The 19,510-nt window shown below is 37.0% G+C and overlaps 2 protein-coding genes across 7 annotated transcripts in view; one reads left to right on the top strand and one right to left on the bottom strand.

Moving 5' to 3' along the window:
* Positions 1-5,731: 5,731 nt before the first annotated feature.
* On the top strand, positions 5,732-15,493 carry LOC139949737 (programmed cell death protein 2-like). Its single transcript, XM_071948255.1, has 6 exons — positions 5,732-5,842; positions 6,780-6,943; positions 7,540-8,202; positions 8,969-9,079; positions 10,082-10,230; positions 12,823-15,493. Exons 1-6 carry the CDS (start codon positions 5,732-5,734, stop codon positions 12,978-12,980), a joined length of 1,356 nt encoding a protein of 451 aa, XP_071804356.1. The 3' UTR covers positions 12,981-15,493.
* The window catches only part of LOC139949732 (PAS domain-containing serine/threonine-protein kinase-like), a 66,112-nt gene continuing 58,318 nt past the window's right edge, over positions 11,717-19,510 (bottom strand). For 3 of the 6 annotated variants that reach the window (XM_071948243.1, XM_071948242.1, XM_071948247.1), the window contains one exon: positions 15,631-19,154. In XM_071948243.1, the coding sequence (XP_071804344.1) occupies positions 19,021-19,154 (134 nt within the window). In that variant the 3' untranslated portion in view covers positions 15,631-19,020. Of the gene's footprint in view, positions 11,855-15,630; positions 19,155-19,510 lie in introns of those variants that run through there. The other 3 variants (XM_071948246.1, XM_071948244.1, XM_071948245.1) reach the window with 3 other exon arrangements.

The raw sequence follows: 19,510 nt of genomic DNA, 5'->3' as shown, positions 1-19,510 counted from the left end.
TAACAATGATTGATAGCATTTTTAAATAATCCAGTTTTTAGAAGCATCATTATCTCCCGCCCCCGCCGAAATTTGAAGAACGCACCCTTCATTTTGGGTCAACTGTTTAAAACAAGCCTTGTTGTAGTCAAACTGACATAAATAATATTTCTTTACTAAAAACCATAACAAATAATACTAATTACAAATTAAATTATTGTCCTGATTATAGACTGATAATAAGTCAAACTTGGACTGCGATTTTAATTCACTAATTTAAATTGACTGCGTGTAAATGTCGATGCGTTTTGTGTGACGCAGTAAAGTTTGCGACTTATAAAAACCCATTTGTAATAAATCTGTTTGATTTGTTTTAATGAGTGATTAAACCATCGTAGAATATTCATTGTGAGAGTATCTCTTATATAATTTTTTTATTATTTGAATGAAATGCCCAATATTTTACTGACCAATTATAATCATGACGTCATGCATAGTTCACCCCTGACCAAAACTCTGGTTGGACGAAATCCACCAATCAAATATCACAAAATTCATACCGAATGGAATCCAATTTATGAAAAATGAACTTCACGAGTATTTTCAGTATTTAGAGTTCTACGTTTGGAGCGTTCTTGGTAAGTTACAGTAGGAAAGACATACATTTCAAGTCTAGTTCTTTACTAAGTAAACACGAACCACATCTGCAAGAAAACTGCGCAACACCGCATTACAAATTAGAGCTCTGGTGAAAATCTATTCCATTGGAATCGACAAAAAAAGATGTTTTTTAAAATTTATTTTTCTGTCCAGTATTTTGGAGGTACATTTAGTTGAATCCCCACACATGTTTTCAAAAAGAAAACGATGATAAATTATCAAAATTGTTGTTCGAACAACAGTCTAGTTTAGTTTAAATGTGTTTAAGTTTCAGTATGTATAAGGGCACGGTGACCTTCATTTATTTTTTGCTTCCCAAGCAATTCAAAGGATTAAAGCCATTGGACCCTTTCGGTACAGATTTTTATTTTTAAGTTCACAGATTTACAAATAACTTACAGGGTTTACAGAAGGTAGTGGTGAAAGACTTCTCTTGAAATATTAGTCCATGAAATGCTTTACTTTTTGAGAAAACAGTAAAACAATATCAATTCTCGATAGCGAGAATTACGGATTCATTTTAAACACATGTCATGACACGGCGAAACGTGAGGAAACAGGGGCGGGGTTTTCCGGTATTTTCTCCAGATTGAGCCTAAATTTTCACAGGTTTGTCATTTTATATATAAGTTGTGATACACAAAGTGTGGGCCTTGGACAATACTGTTTACCGAAAGTGTCCAATGGCTTTAAAGAATATAGGCCTATTGTAGTCTCTGGGTTGGGAAAGGAGTTTCAATATTTAGATTTCAAATTCTATATATAAAGAAAACATGACGGGTACATTCAATTCATCTTCTAATAAATACATTTTAGGTAATTTTAGCCTTCGAGAAAGATTCTGACAAGGTTTGTTGATGAATAAATACAAAGAAAGTGTGATAGATGTATTGAAATTGCGCAAAAACAACAACGACAATAACGACAACGACAGCAACAGCAGTGACAGCAAATGTTATAATAACAGTTCAAATGGAATTAAAAATATTACTATTTTGTGATATGAATCAACAGATAATTATCACAACACTACTAAGAAGTACAGTAATGACTTGAGTTGACTTGGCCTTAAAATTTATAGTTTCACTTTCTTACGAGTTATTATTGTGAATTTTGTTGTCTCCTTTTGAGTTCCTTGTACACAGAAGCACTAACTATTGTCTTTGGAAAAACAATTGCATTCCTACCGCTACAAAAACCTGCCATTAAACACTGAACCAGGAGCTCATAATGATGCATGAAACAAATGTTTTATTGGTTAAAACCTTGGAAGCATTTTTAATGATTATTCTGCATTATCTGGAAAACAAACCCCCCCCCTCCCCCCAAAAAAACAAAAAAAAAAACCCCAAAAACCCAAACACCTTAACTAAGTTTAAAAAGATAGTTTGCCATTGTTTCTTTCACAAAACAACCCCAACAAATTCATCTGTTTCGTCTGAAATGAATGGGGTTTACAGGAAAGTTTAATTTCTCCGAACTGTCTCATCTGTACTAAACAAAACACGAAGATGATCAGGATGCAAACAATGTCTTGGTTTTCCTTTCGTCAATTTTTCACTTTCATTTTCGTTTTGCAGGACTTGTATCGGTGTATGGGTAAAAAAAAATTAATATGCTTTATCCCTGATGCAAATTTAACAACTCGTACAACATTTCTTTTATATACACGAGTCATTTCGGTACTGCGAATTGCGAAGACGCAAGCTCGGGGAATGTTATTTAGAATGGTGTGTTGGAATCTTGAAGTTGAAGTTGTATCCATAGCCGAGTGTCATGACAACCCGTGTTTACACTATTTAAAATTTGGTATTCAACAACGAAGGCTCATAGAATGTTAATGAAACAATGATCATTGTCTATTTCTGAATTTCTTTTTAAGTTCGTATACAAAAACAGGCAGACAAAAACGCGTCCGAATCTTCACAGGTACCTTGTCTACACTGATACACGGTTCATAAACCAAGAGTAAAAACCTTCACTGGTACCTTGTATTCATTGGAACACGGTTCATAATCACAATGTAAACATACCACATTACTGAACATAACCATACAGGTCCTAACGGTAATTTTTAACAGAGGTTAAAACTTTGAAACGCAAGCGAGTTGCGAAGATGATTATTTGCCCATTATTTATTGACAAAGTCTTTGAAGCACCGACTGTAGGTCATCGGCCACCAACCTCCTAGTTTAGCCTTCAAGGCTGTGAGACGGAGCAACCCACTGAAGACTGAAGAGCAGTTTTGCTACGATACTCTGAACTTGCTTCTAATAACTTAATCCATTTGTTGACGACAGACTAGCAAAACCATGTAGTTTATTAAACAATGACGTCGGAAAATGTCAAAGAAATTACTGATCAGATAGATCGAATGTAAACACACATTTCATTGCTAGCTAAGTAAAATAATAAAAAGTGGACAAATCCAAATCATGAGAGCGGGTCAAGCTACCTAATAAGTAAACTCAAAGCAGTTTACTTGTGTTGTATTTTTTTGTCTACAAGCTTAATGAATGGCAGAGGGCGTGTCCCACCAATAAAATGCTGCCATTATCACATTCTGTTGTACAGAAGTACCAATATAAAGAATCTACAATCATATGTAATTCATGAGTTTCCTAGAACACAATAAGGGACACAAAGGGAGATGAACATCGAACATTATAAAATAGTGTATTCCTTGAAAAGAAAGACCACATGCAGAGCTGAAGAGAGAATGATGGTAAAATGGTTATGCCCTTCTTTACTCACATGGGAAAATGTCGCTTCATTGTTTCCTCATTCGGTTTGGATGGTTTTCCTCCATGGATAAATCTTAACTTGGGCAGCAGGACATACTCCTTGTCGGCAATTTGACCGTGGTGAGCCTCCACTAAGCCAATCCTTCCTTCTTTCTCTCGTCAGTCCATGTCTTTGCTTTCGAGGACTTCTTTGAGAATCACTTGAACTCCATCTTAACAGACCTTTATCATGGTGCAGCCATCTTGAAACTTTCACATTGATATCAATGTTACCAAACCGAGGCTGGAAGAACAAAGCAGTCTGGTTCCTATTTGCTAAATGATTATTAACATTCATTATCGTCATTCTATGCGGGGATAACGACCAAGATGGAGGCAGCATGATAGAGGTATATTGTCCACCATATATTAAATCCAACAGTGCCACTAATATCCACTAAGCAGGGCTGGATTTCTGCTTTGCTCTACCACTACACGTAGGCTTTATACAAAACGATGATATTCCATTCCAATCAGTTTAAAGAGACAATGCCGTCTTTTACGTTAACGTTTACGTACTTCGTAACTCGCCAGGATCCTTAAGTGAAGACGTTAAGCCAAGGGTGCTTGATTGTTGCAGATCGGACACGAAATTGCTATCAAAAACAATACTTGGCTGCTGCTTATGCTTGAAGCAACCTCTAGGTTGGGGCAGCCAACACCACAACTGAGAATGAGTTCCAAACAGCGAAGTTTCTGAGACATTTAAAATAATGTTAACTCCCTCACTAGAACTTTAAATTCTCACTAGTCTTGGAATATCAAAAGTTCTACCCTTGAAACACACACAGACGTCAATGGATAAGGCATGTACTTTGTTTTGAGCTTTTCAACAAATAACCAAGAACGTCAGTCTTAAACAAACGAAGCTCAACTCTGCCAGCAGGATGTGCACATAGATGCGGTCAGTTAAGTCAAGAAAATTGATTCCCCAAATCCGTGTTTCTCGGCCTGCCAACCAGGATCTATCACGTATTGCTTGGAACTGAATTCCTATCAATGAAGCGGTCAAACTGTTGCCAATAACAAATCAAATGATTGATTAGATGTTGTTGGGACATCCTAGGTACTTTCCATAAAAAAATGTAATTATTACTCAGTTTAAATGGCATCCACGCATGTCACATTCCAAACATTTACTGACAAAATGCAGCCAGCAGGAAAAACCCATTTTTATGTAATTCCGAATTTAAAATTATTCAAAAATATAAAATATTTTAGACGAACAATATTCCAAAGTAGGGCCTATTTTTTTTGTTATGGCTGTGCACTAAAAACAATAGTTCCTTTAAGATGTCTGACGTCATTGGTAGATTCAAGGGGATTTCCCCGCTAGTTCCCCGCCCTCTTATCATTATTCCTTGTTTCCCAGGACCCGCCCATCATAACGTCATCGACCGTCAACCAATCAATCACGAGTTGATTGCAATTACTGTATCCGGTTGGTTCGTTCGCTGATCAATACGTATGGTCCACAGCATATTTCTACTACACATGACAATTGGCACTGCCCTAGTGCTTTTCAATTGGGGAAATCTGTTTTTCTAAATCGATTAAAAAAGGGAATCCTTAAAAAAAAACATTCAAAAGTCAGGAAGATTTTTGAGGGTGGCATCGCTTATGTGAAAAAATGCCCAGACAGTTTTATACCTGTGTGTAGGCATAAAAACATCATTGCCTCTGTCGTCTATGATGGTAACCTCGCAATCCCCCTACCCCCTTCTCCCCGCCCAATGTTGGCTCCATTCGTGATGAGACATCTAGCCCGGATGAGGAAATAAACACGATTTGTGTTTTTTTGTTTTGGGTTTTTTTTTTTTTTTGGTGTGTGTGTGTGTGTGTGGCGGGGGGGGGGGGGGGGTTTCCACCATCCCAGTCAATTTGACCCGGTTTGTTACCCAGACTGAGCTGATAGTGTAAAGTTCATGTTGATTATTCAATGAAATGTCTGTATAATTGAAGTGAAGTGACTAGTCAGCCATCATGTAATTGCATTGAAGTAGTGAAGGCCATTGAATGTGGAGTAAGTAGGGACTTTCCCTAACGGGCCCGGTAAACATAGACTAGCCTGACAATCGCTTCACTGTTCTAGTTTAGGTGCCATTCATGTCTGTTATGTGGAGATAATATAGTAGGTTTGTTTCTGCAATAACAAGCACATAATCATAGTTTAGATAGTAACAGTACAATACCTACGATCGAATCTTTGATAATCGATCATGATTTTATAGTAAAAAATAATTGAAAAGTTGAAGAAACCAGTCTAATCTTGATGGGCAAAAATGAATCAAAAGAGGGCGTGCTTTAAAATGGCTGCGCCCGTTGGCACCGAAGCTCACACGCTGATCGGAATTTGCGATGAGAAAATAGAAGCTTCTCACGTTACTAGTTGGCAATGTAATAAACTAGGAGGATATCCTGTAAGTTGACTGTCATAATTTGGTATACATGTGGTTGTGCTTGGCCATCAGGCAAAGTAAAGTCACACATTTTCGTTTACGTTTTTCCCTATTCAACACCGCACAAAAATAGTACTTCAAATCAAAGTTCAAGTTAAATTTCATGTTTATTCAATTGAACTCATTGTTCAACTTTATCTTGAAGAAACTTTAGAGAACATGCTGAATGCCGTATCAAACAACGCTTCTAACCATTTTGACATGAGGCCTATCTGGGCTTGATTTCAATCCGAGCGAAAAGATTCATCTTTCAGAATCAGATGAGTTGCCAATAATGCCAATATTCCTTTTTTTCAATAAGAATAGATTTATTCCCATAGACAGATATAGTTTTGGGTAGTGATTTGTATTGTTTGATTGACATCACAATATCACAAGTTGCTCAGCAATTTGATTAATCTTAATAATACAATAATAGTAGGTATTTGTAATGCGCCAAATCATTTTTACAGATGTTCAAGGCGCAGCAGAGACAATGCAAACACAACAATACATGTACATATCCAGTGAATGCTACAAACAATAATAATACCAACCATTTAAAAACAACAACAATGGGAAGAAATCAGAGGAGGGAAACCACAACCAGACCTGCAGCATTGAGCCAAAGAAAGTCCCGCTAAAGCCGGTCTCTCTATTACAAGAAGGTGCAGGCCAATCTGCCCAATTTAGCTTGCTCTTTGTGAAATCAGCTATGTACATTGGTGTAGGGTCTGAACATGCTGAGTGAACAAAATAATCAAATGGGAATAGAAATAGGGAGTGACAATTCCAATAGAAGGGAATGTGTTCAGAAAGCATCGACGCACCAACAAAAGTCACAGGCTTTCCATTTTACACATCGATACAGGTTTTTACCAAAGTGACTTGAATATAAATTGATGATTGAATTTGACAGGACTGGATGTGTCTAAATAGCCAGGTGGAACCAATATGTGCTGCATGTAGGAATACTCTGCGTCTAGTCACACAGTTATACTGCCCTCTGGAGGGCTCGCAGTATCACCGAACTCTGTATATCTTCACATGTATTGCAGTAGAGTGTTTGAACAAGCAAACAAGGTAACAATTCTAAATAACTGGATCTAAATAGCTTTGTTGAATGAGTAAGGTTGTGTCTGAAAACTGCGACTGTGGCTGCAGCTACAGCTAGATCAGTGTGTCTGCCAATGTTGAAGAATAGGCAAACGCGCGCAATCTAGCCGTAGCTGTAGCCGAAGTCGCCGTTTCACACATGGTCTAAGCCTCAGTCAAAATTTCTATAAAAAACTGTGCAACCTACTTGTATTAAATACTACTTCCTTCCTGTTTGGATGCAAACAATTAATTTTAAAAAGTTGTTTATATTTTGTTTTTGAGTGTGTGAATATCTTCATTTGACCATTGCACTTGATGTGATCGCTAGCATTAATACATCAGAAAGATACATTGGCGACATTTGGACTACTAAACACTTCTGGTGTCAAGTAAAACATTAAACATACAGTTTCTAGCCCAGCGAGCTACTTCACAAAAAGCTTAAGCACAAGGTCTTTTTACCTGCCACTGCTAGCGTGCATAATTTTTTCTGAAAATTTAATAAAAATAAAAGATCCCAAAAGCACACAACCAGAATAATCTTCTTTTTATATATAAACCTGAATGTATTTCTATTTTAGTTGGAGAGTAATCCGCTGCCAGCTTCCCGTCACCAAACTTCTCCAGGAAAATGCAGAAAAAGAACAGGAAGAAACTCCGCAAAAGGTGGCCATGGCAACAGAGGATTGGTGTGATGATGCGGATGATTGGGGAAGCGGGTCAGACGGAGAATCAGATCCAATCAGTTGCTTAGCAACACCTCTAACAGAGAACCAAGTCATGAGTTCATCATCGGCAACTACTAAACACGACGACAGTGAAGGATGTTCCGTCGCTATGACAACACGTCCATCAACGAACATGTCAACGAATGAAAGAATAGAGAAACCAAAGAACGACCTCAAGTTATCAACTCATGACAAAGTTGTAGATATGCATTCTATAGGACAGCCAACCAATGATAAAACTAATAGTGCCATGGAAGCAGTACATGATGATGTCATCAATGATGTCATGAAAAACTTGTCAATTACTACAGAAACTACGGAAAAAAGCTCTTCAGTAAAAGACTGTTTAGATGTACTGTCCTTTAAACCATTCTATGTGAGTGTTTTTGATGAACCATCTTCATCCTCAATGGCTCCTGAACTGACCAATCATGCAAGAGAATTGATGCTGAATTATCAGCAGAGGGAGGGAGTTAACGTCTTGGATTGGCAGGAGCAGAGCTTACAGTTGAGCAGGTATAAAAACACAGGCTAAAGAAATAGACAAGTTATATTAAAAAATACTTGATAACATGTAACTAAAGTCTTTTATGGCATTTACACAAAACACGGAACCTACAGCTTTATGTTCCATCCAAAGGGTAAAACGCCAATGGTGGGGTGACTTGCTTAAGGACAAAAGTGTCAAGTGTCAAGACTGGGAGTCGAACCCACACTCTGCTGATCAGAAACACCAGAACTTAATTCAAGTTCGCTTGATCACTTGTTTAAGACATGATTATTGTAACTCCTACTCTTTTATATATGTGTTTGGGGTTCTTAAATATGCGCAACAAATCTTAGTACATGACCGGGACTTGAACCCACACTCTGCTAATCAAAAACACCAGAGCTTTACTCCGATGCTTTTAACTGTGCGGTCACATTACACCAAGAAGAAACCTGGGCTCATTTTTTTAAAAAGAAATTAAACAAAAAATACTGCTTGAAAAATGACTTTGCTTAGCAGAAATTGAGTCGGGCACCAGCCACAACAATGCAAACTTAATGTAATTTGGGCTGGTGACCTGGTTCTGTTAAGCAATACTATTCCATGCTTAGCGATTTTTTTGTGCTTACAGGCTTTATGAAATTGGGCCCTGTAATTTCCTAACAAAAATACATCATTGTTTAAATGCATGATCCATGCTACAACAGCAAGCTATAAAATAACAGTCCACACTTTTCATTCAGCTAGGCCTATATCTTCATATTAAAAATGTTGTATTTGCTTATTTTTCAGTGTTTCGGCTGGATCAGATGAAGTCTATGAGAAAACAACAGCAAAACACGGAGATAGATTCTACCAGAAATTCTCAAAGAAACTACAACTATGTCCTGAGCAGTGTATAAGGTATTGGTAGGTCAAAACTGCAAGGGTCAAAGGGCAAATGGTCTGCTTCAATGATTGCATATTTCCAATCCATATAAAACATGTAAAAAGGATTTAAACCACACTTTCTTGGGACTTGATGATGTTCAGTAAACAAAGGTGTGAAATAAATGTCACTCGTATCAAACATGGCACTCGGCATACTTGTCCTAAAACAAAACAAGAATTTTGAGACTCCAACTTGGGAGTGATAAAGTCATGCTATTGCATTGGGATCTGTATATTACAGGCCTAACTATTTTGCTACATGTTTGTATGTAACGCTAGATCATCACTTAGTGATGCTAATGGCACTCCAAAATCGTTGCCCTTAAACACCGTGCCATTTTTTATCAATATCCAACACTCATTGACGCTCATGGCACTCCAACATTACCCCTGGTCACTGGGCCTTAAATCTTTCCTTAAACCATCTTAGCTCCCTCGGGAGTATACAGCCTGTGCAGCAAATATTATGCGCTCCTAAGCTAAAACAATCACAAGAACCGTCTCTGCCCTCACAGGTACCCATTGACCCCTTAGTGAAGGGAAGCAATTTAGTGTCTAGCTCAAGGACACAAGTGTCACGATCAGCAATTGAACCCACACCCTGTTGACTCAGCCACTAGAAGTTGTGTCCGATGTACAGACCACACAGCCATGTCATACATATTAAATTATGATTATATTAAGATCAGTAATTTATGATTCACGAGCCGTGACCTTATAACATGTATAAATGCTATTGGCCTGAACTAACGACATACATCTTAAAATGTCCCGACAAACATGTATGATTTTACTTGTTCAAACAAGGGTCACAGATAAAAGCTTCGGCCGAATAAATTAAATTAATATTAGTTTGACACCAAGTTGGGTAGGCGAAGTGCATTAAAAATGTGTATAATTTGGAGTAGCATTGATGTAATATAACTATAGTTCTTTTTTATATATTTCTGTACATTTCCGTTGTCTGTTGAATAGATATAGTTGGAATGGTCGGCCCCTCTATATAACATCACCAAGCGAGGGCAGTATAATCCCGGCCTGTCCGTACTGTAGTGGAGAGAGAGTCTTTGAGGTTCAACTAATGCCACCAATTATCAGTGTATTAAAGACTACAACCTCATCAGGTAAAAACCTAAATTCAACACTACTCCTAGTGAACCATGTATCTCAATGCACACAAATAGATACACGTCTACACAGGCCTCAAATTTCCCTGTGGCACCCACAGCAAATGTTGTGGTGCCCCGACATGTGCTCTTGCTGTGGTGCCCATTGCAAAACGCAGGGCTTGAATGGGGGGGGGGAGGGGTAAAAACCGCAACACTGCAGGGCGTGTAGATCAAAATGTTTACTATAAACCAGAATTTATTTTACAAGACTATAGCATCAAAATGAGTTGAACAAGCAGATCTCATTTGTCTCCGTGTAAGCATACTGTGATACTCATAGATATGAAACATATTACACAATGAGGAAGTGCAAGCCTTATTATAAAAAAAAAACAAGACCACCTGCCGTCGATTTCACAAAACTCTTCCTAACTTAAGAATAATTTTAGGATTTAGGACGAGTCCCAACCCTGCACTGTAGAATGCAGACCTTAAGATTCATCCTAAGTTAGGACGAGTTACTCGTCCTAACTCGAGATACGACAAGTCCCAACTCTTTGTGAAATCGACAGCAGGGTTTTTCGGGTGTTGAGTTTACTGGCCCAATCCTAAATTCACAGGCCTTGGGCCTGCGGTCCAGTGTTAATTTCAAGTCCCGAAAGTTCCAATACAAATTTAACTTTTCTTCGTAGAGGTGACCCTTACTCATTACCAGAGAAAAATTGCAGTGCCCCTTCAACAGGGAAGTCAAAGGCCTGCCAACATCTCATTTATATTCAGCTACAAGAAAAATAAAACTTACCTCTGCAGTAATTTCCCTTGTAAATCCATAGTGCGACAACTCCTTTCACATTTTGCTATTCACGCCTGAAATTTATGGGATTATTATGTGAATCATTAAATTCCTCTTTTTTTAACATTTCTGTCCAGCCATATTCATTTAATGACATCAACTTTTTATTCATATCCACTACTACAAGAAAGTTAAACTTCAATGTTCTCCATTAAAGGGAAGGTACACGTTTGGTAATTACTCAAAACAAATATCAACTTAAAAACTGACTTGGTAACAAGCATTGGTGAGCTGTTGACAGTATAAAACATTGTGGGAAAGGACTTCATCTGAGGTAACGTAGTTTTTGAGAAAGAAGTAATTTCTCACTAAAATATTAAAAAAACTTCTAGCCAGAAGTCTTTTATTCCTATCTGAAAACACACAAATTCATCCAACAAGGGTGTTTTTTCTTTCATCATATTCTCGCAACTTTGATGACCGATTGAGCCAAAATTTTCACAGGCTTGTTATTTTATGCTGGTCTTTGACAATTACCCAATGTGTACAGTGCCTTTAACACTAGTTTGCTGGCCAAATGCCAATTAAATCACCCAAGGACGTTCAGAATACTCTCCAAGTGTCAAGCTGGCAAGTTCAGTGTTATACATGTAAAGCATCCCTATTTAATATGAAATATGGGCTACTGAAAAAGCTGAAGGGCCATTGAAATGACAAGCTAACATGCCTCCTGGCTATAGTTGCTGAATTTTTTTAGGCGGAACCCTGAACTTACCGTTATACTTCAGTAGTTTTCCTAGTTTTCCAGAATGCGACAACTCCTTTCACAATCATGGCTATTCACGCCTGAAAATTATGGGATATTTTTGTAAATCATTAACTTCTTCTTTTGAGATTTCTGTCCAGCTAGATTCATTATAAACAAAGATATTTTTAAAGCCCGCAGCACCAAATCTGAATGCAAAGTGCCTGTTAGTTAACCCAATCATGTCATGTTTCTCAAATAGAGGAAATTTCACAAAGGTTGATTTTATTTCAGAGTAGTTTTCAAGAATGGGTTCCTTAAAATGCTTTGAGAAAATAGAATGAGCTGTTGCAAACTCCTCACCAACCAAAAGGACCTATGGTGTATTATAAATGCTAAAAGCAGTTACTTGCCTGACATATCAACCCTAGAAGAGTCTTAAAGGCAGTGGACACTATTGGTAGTTACTCAAAATAATTATTAGCATAAAACCTTATTTGGTAGCAAGTAATGGGTAGAGGTTGTTAGAATTTGATGTCTCAAAATCAAGCATCTGAAAGCACATAACTTCACGTGACAAGGGTGTTTTTTCTTTCATTATTATCTCGCAACTTCGATGACAAATTGAGCTCAAACCTTTACAGGTTTGTTATTTTATGCATATGTTGAGATACACCAACTGTGAAGGCTAGTCTTTGACAATTACCAATAGTGTCCAGTGTCTTTAAAACGCTTTGATAATAATGTTTCATTCTTGCCTTTACTTTTGTAAGTCTCTCTCTCTCTCTCTCTTTTTTAGACTTCAAAGTGTAGTTTACTGTTAAAATAAAATGTCCAGGGACCAATGTTATAAAGCCTGTAAGCACAAAAACTTGCTAAGAACAGATCTAAGGTATTCCTTAACAGAACTTGGGGTTACCAGCTAAAATTACAAAGTTTACATTATTGTGACTGGTGCCCTACTCGATTTTTGCTAAGCAAAGAAGTTTGTCAAGAAGTATTTTCTGCTTAACAGCATTCAAGGCCTTGGACTTCAAACAAACTTTTTTTTCTGTGATTATCTTTTTAGATATCTCCCTTGATTTTGGAATTGTGATGATTTATACATGCAAGAGGAGCTGTTGGAATGAACCATGCCAACCTGGTCAATTCCTTTACAGAGAAGAACATGTAATACTCCAAGCTGATCCTGATAGTTCACTTATAAACCAGGCTACATTTGTATGACCCTAGAAACATTCTTCAAAAAATAGTGGGTATAGATCGTATTGAATATGGCGTCACCGTTCAAATATTTGCCCTACAAGATGGCTACATTTGTACAACCCTAGATACATGTACATTCTTCCATAAAGTATCATCTTTCTCAATAAATAACGGGTAACAATTCCATACATGTAGTTGTGAAGAGGATTTGGTAAAACTGTGTTTTTGCATACACATTTATCTTGACAAAACTGGTGACAATTTCACGAAGAGTTAGGATTGGTCTTAACTGTTTATCAATCTTAAAATGCTAGCAAATTATTAAGTCACAATACGGTCTGAATGACTGAGTCACCATGGCAATTAAATTAAATTCAATTCAATAGAACATATTGATAATAATGACGAATGAAGTTTTCTTATGACCAAACATATTCAGAGGCAAAATACAAGACAAGCATAAATCAGAAAATGCTGAGATTATCAAAAGTAGTATACAGGGGATGTTAAGATTTTCACACTAAAAAAAAAGTGGATAAACACAATATATACAGTCAGTCAAACATCATGATGCATGTTTCACCGATTTTTATTAATTTATAATAAGTATAGAGTAATTTATTGTTTTTCTGAAATGTCTTCAACACTTTCTTCTGTAAAGCAGTGATTTTAAATTGAAGACCTTTTTATTTAACCACACATGGCAGTATGCATAGGAACATGACTTTAATACCCAAAAGACGGTTGGTCCAATTTGTGGCCTACTTGAACAAGCCAATAAATAGACTCAAGAACTTTTTTTCCTTTAAAGGCAGTGCACACTATTGGTAATGTCATGTACTCCAAATAATTATTATCATAAAACCTGTCTTGAGTACATGTCATGGGGAGAGGTTGATAGTATGAAACATTGTGAGAAACGGCTCCCTCTGAAGTAACGTAGTTTTCGAGAAAGAAGTAATATTCCACAAATTTGATTTTGAGACCTCAAGATTTAGAATTTGAGGTCTTGAAATCAACCATCTAAAAGCACACAACTCCGTGTGACAAGGGTGTTCTTTTCTCTCATCATTTTCTTGCAACTTCGATGACCAATTTAGCTCAAATTTTCACAGGCTTATTTTTTATGCTTAGTTGGGATACACCAAGTGAGAAGACTGGTCTTTGACAATTACCAAACGTGTACCTTCCCTTTAATACCAATAAGACGGTTGGTCCACTTTGTTGCTTACTTGAACCCTAGATTTAAATTTTAACAAGCTAAATAAATAGACCAAAGAAAAATTTAATTTTAGGTATTGCACAAAACAATCTGCCAATGATTAGTGGTGGTTAATTAAAAAACAACAAAGTGTTGGGATCCGACTTTAAACTATGCTATAAGCCATGTACAAATAATTGTGTTCTTTACATATATTTTGTGCAGAGTATCGTAAGCAGAAAAAATGTAACTTGGAAAAGACCGATCCATTTAGCTCCGCCCCATTGCGTATTGACCAATCACAACGCAAGGAATGTCGACAAATAAGGTCCGACATGCGTGCGCGTATGCTTGGCGCGCACGGCAGATTATGCAGAAAGGCATTGGAGAGGCTCACGTGTTCTTGCTCACACGTGCGTCGTGGGCGGAGCCTACTGGATCGATGTATTGAACAGAGACAAATTGACTAGAGCGTGACTTGAACCTTCAACCTCTTAAATCATGTAGCAGCGCTCTACCAACTGAGCGATCTAGCCCTTTGTAGGCGATCTCCCTAACTGTTCAATATCTTTGTTAGGGGTGCCAGTCAGAAGCTATAGTTACCCTTAACTGCCGGTGGCCAGGGATCAAACCCAAGTTTATAATACAACTTGGGAAGCGGCAGCCAAGGGATCACCTTAAGGGAATGCAACTTTTTTTGGTGAACAACACAAACAAATGTAAATGGTTGCAAAACATTAACAATGTCAACTTGGTTACACAAACCATCTTACTCTATGCACAAACTGATGTAACATTGTATTGTAGTGAACTATTTTCAGTTACCTTTGTTGTACTATTTCAATTTCAGTCAAACTTTTCAGTCATGTATGATGATGGGATTAAAGGGACACATTGCCTTTGATCGGGCGTGTTGGTCTGTGGAAAGTGTTTGAAATCGTTTGGTATGGAATGCATATGGTTAGAAAGATGTTTTTAAAGTAGAATAAATAATGATCCACACAAACATTCCTCAAAATATTCCCCCACAAATTTGACTCCACAAAATGGCGTGCCGTGCTAGTTCACGATGTACAAAGAAAACCGTGCAATTTCCAGGCATATTAGTGTGGATTATCGTATTCTACTTTTACAACATCTTTCCAAGCATTCTTTCTAAGCATGTTTTTTTCACAAATGTTTTCAAATTGCCTTTCATAGACCAACTTGCCCGATTAAGGCAGCGTGTCCCTTTAATGTTGTAGTTTGAATCACTGCTTTGTGTGATTCACAATCAGAAAGTGAAAATAACCAAAGGAATTCCAATAAAATATGCGAAGTAGTGGGAATTGAACTACGATGGTTTCCTGTTGTGTGAGTTACTGTAAAAATAAACTAAGAAATAACAAAATTAAGCTTACTAGAATAAGGTTACCAGCCAAAATAGCATGTCACATGTACAATTCTGTGACTGGTATCCTGCTTATTTTTGCTCAGCAGAAAAGTTTTGAACACTATTTTCTGCATAAGCAGCTCTTGTCTTGGTGCCCCTTGATAAATGTATATAAATTCACACAACCATTAATGTGCTGCATGGAAAAGGTGCCTGCAGCCGATTTCACGAAACGATAGGATTAATCCTAACTCGAGTTAGGACGAGTAACCTGTCCTAACTTAGGATGGGTTCAATTCGTCCTACGTACTTGGATAGAGAACTGAACCAGTCATAAGTCCTAAGATGATTCCTAAGTTAGGAAGAGTTTGGCTGGCTTTAGAAGAAAGCCTGTAAGCACAAAAAGTCCTTAGCACAAACAAAATGTTATTTAGCAAAATTAAGTTACCACCAGAAAACCATACAGTTACCGTCACTGCGACTGGTAACTCGGTCGTTTCTTGCTTAGCCAAGAAATTTGCTAAGCAGAATTTTCTGCTTTTAACAGTTTTATGAAACTGGGCCTTGACTTAGTACAAACACAATAATGAAATGCATTGCCACCTTTTTCTATAACAAATACAAGATAACCAGCTTGTAATACTTAACGAGTTTGTCGGTGCAGGAATGGTTTGAAAAGATTCACTCAATCAAAACTATTGTCCAATACAGGGCGAGTCAACAAGAAGTTGACCAGGATTGGTGATGTTTTTCAAAACAAACAAATGACACAGCATATATTTAACAAGCACTCTCTCCTGCTTATTAGAAAAAAAGAATGAAAGAAATTGATGATTCCAAAGAGGAGTTACGTCTGTTTTGAAAAAGGTACTCATTTAGCAAGCTGTCTACGGAATACTTGACAAAACAAATGAATTACCTTATGCCCTTTGCTACCTACTCAGATGATTAGATTCAGCCAAGCATCAACATTCCACGGACAGCTACAAACATGAGTGCTTTCAGTAAAACAGGCATAACCTTGGTTTAAAAATGATCAATTTGTTTTATTCCCTTTTTTCAGATAAGCAGGTGAGAATGCTTCTTTATTATGTGCTTCACTGGGGTTTTGAGTGTCCGATGTTTTTTTGTTTTTAAATCATAAATCTCGGTCAACTTCTTTTTGACTCCCCCCTTTATAGTTCACTAAAACAAATGTTTAAATGTTAGCACACACAGTATCACACTAATACCAAGCATTGCAAAACCATACTCCAATATTTACAAACACAGTATGCAATATTAATATTTGGACCAATCCTGTGCAAAAGTTCTCCATCTTTGTACAATAAATTCTCTCCGTAAAAAAACGCATTCATCATTTCCAAACTTCAATATTATGAGAATGCTTAAAAAAACCAAAAAGTTTTCAAGATATTTACAAACCGTTTGTGCAAAAAATGGATGCAACAGTTAAGTCTGCTAGATTACAAAATAACACTTTAAACTTTTGGCACACAATAGACTTGAAATCATGGAATTATAACACAAGGAAAAACACACATAGCACATTGTATGAGAATAAAAATATATATATTTCATCAAATTGAAATCTAAGACGTTGTCTTAAAGTTTTTGGTCTCAAGTACTTGTTTTTTGTTTACATCAAAATACAAATGATTCTTTGGAACACCTCCCAAATAAATAAACTCCAAAGTATTTTGCGCATCTAATTGACATTTTGGATGACTTTTGACGCGGCAAACCATTCACATTGATCCCACGGTATTTATAATTTACCTTTGTTTTCAAAACATCACGACATGGAACACCAATTTCTCTAAATATATTCAATAAAAATCTACAACATTACAGTTCTAATTTAAAGACCTCTGGTAAACAAAACTAATGATGATAATACATACAGCTCTTTGAGCCAAATTCACACAAATTGAATTTCTCTATAAGTAGGCATTAAGCACATTGGAAACACAGTGTCTGATAAAGTGTCATTTAAGTATACGTCTTGTGCTTTATATTTGATCTTTTAAAAAAGTCTTGGCAGTTGAACAACTCCCATCAGACAGGGGTTCCCGGTGATTTTCATGAACGTACATGTAACGTCCTAGGTCAAAACTTCCAACTTACAGAAGATGTTATCGGAGGTCTGGACCCCCGACAAAATGTAGCAATGTTTGACAAGATTTTACAAGGGACCTTGGACACTACAAAAATTTTTGTCTTTAAAAAGGAGGTACATTTTGTCAAAATTGTACAACCTTGCTACAACTTAGCAAGAGATCCTTGCTATATCAGTTGACCATTTTGTTAACTTAATGGTTTGTTAACCTATCAGTTGATAGTTGGCTGAATGAACTAACCAATTGGCCGGTAACCTACAGGTTAGTTATGAAACTTAGCAAGAGATCCTTGCTATAAGTTGACCATTTTGTTAACTTATCCTTGCTAAGTTGACCATTTTATCAGTTGATAGTAAGCTGAGTGGACTAACCAATTGGCCGGAAACCTACAGGTTAGTTACGAGAGTTGACCATTTTGTTAACTTAATGGTTTGTTAACATATCAGTTGATAGTTAGCTGAGTAAACTAACCAATTGGCCTGTAACCTACAGGTTAGTTATGCACTACATACAAGTTCTTAATGTGTTTTGATTTAGTATCGTAAAACACAGACTAAAAGGCTTCAAACCCTTTGAGAAATAAACAAAGATATGAAATTTTAAATTTGCCAACATCTAGTCAGACTTTAGAATTGAAAAAGAAAATTCTTGTACAATGTACGGAGCGATGGTTCCAAGATTGACCAATAATGCATCACACAACAGACAGATTCAATATGTCTGCTTTCATACAGAGATAGAGTCTAATGTTCTTTGGTTTGGTACAATTTTAACATCCATTATATACCGTTGCGGTACCCGCTGCCAAAACATAGGATTCAAACTGCCACTAGCTACCGGGCAACCTCGGTAGTCTATGTTGGTAAGACACTGCTCTAGAATTGCAAGGGTCGTGGGTTCGAATCCCACCCGAGTAATAACATGCCTGTGATATTTGTTTACAGGACTCTGGAAAGTACTGAGTATACAGTGCTCACACACATCCGTATATGGGTAAAAACCAAAATTAATATTCTTTATCCCGATGCAAATTTAACCTCATTATAAAAACATGTCTGATCATGCTTCAAGATAGATCGTATCAGCATACAGAAAGAGACTTCTGAAAAATCTACTCCGCGGTAGTAGAGAGGTCTCCCGAATTAAAACAAAAGTACTCCGCGGCAGTGGAATGTAAAGCAAGACAAGTTCTCAAAAGACCATTATCTACCCAGCAAGTAGACATGGTATTACCGCAAACCAAATATACAATGATACCTCAATACGCAATGCCCCAAATCCCATCAGAAAGAGACTCATTAGAAAAAAAACCTGTTGTAATCTGCTGTGATGTCGATGGTGCATGATATCGATAATTTAATCGCAATTTCAATCGCCTCCATCCGTTATTTCCAGACATTTCAACAGCTCACTACTCAGCATCAGATCTTCTTGCTCTTGCTCTTCTTGTTCCAGAGGGATGTCGCTGCCACCAAAGCAGTGAGAAGTGTCGCTTTTAAAACCTATAAGGAGAAAAATAGTCAGATTTTTATATGACACCCAAGCAGGTCCTTGCCATTTGATTGGATGATTGTCCGTCATGTGATGGCAAATAAATGTCATTCACTGTGCACTTTTTCGTTCCATTCACCGTGAATTTTTGGTTCCCTTCAATTTGTTCTATTGCACGGTGCAAACCACATCACTGTGTATTGGTGTAATAGTTGGGTATTATGTCACAATTAAATATTATACACTTTGACAGTTGTATCCTCCAATCAAAATGGCAAAGATCTACTTGAATGTCGTACAAAACAAACAATTATGAGTTTTTCCATTTGTGCAATGGTGAGAATATTTTCATTCGTTGAAAAGATGG

This window comes from Asterias amurensis, chromosome 17 (assembly GCF_032118995.1).
Source record: "Asterias amurensis chromosome 17, ASM3211899v1".
NCBI lineage: Eukaryota > Metazoa > Echinodermata > Asteroidea > Forcipulatida > Asteriidae > Asterias > Asterias amurensis.
The sequence above is the reverse complement of the archived record's forward strand: the minus strand, read 5'-3'. Positions and strand labels throughout refer to the sequence as shown.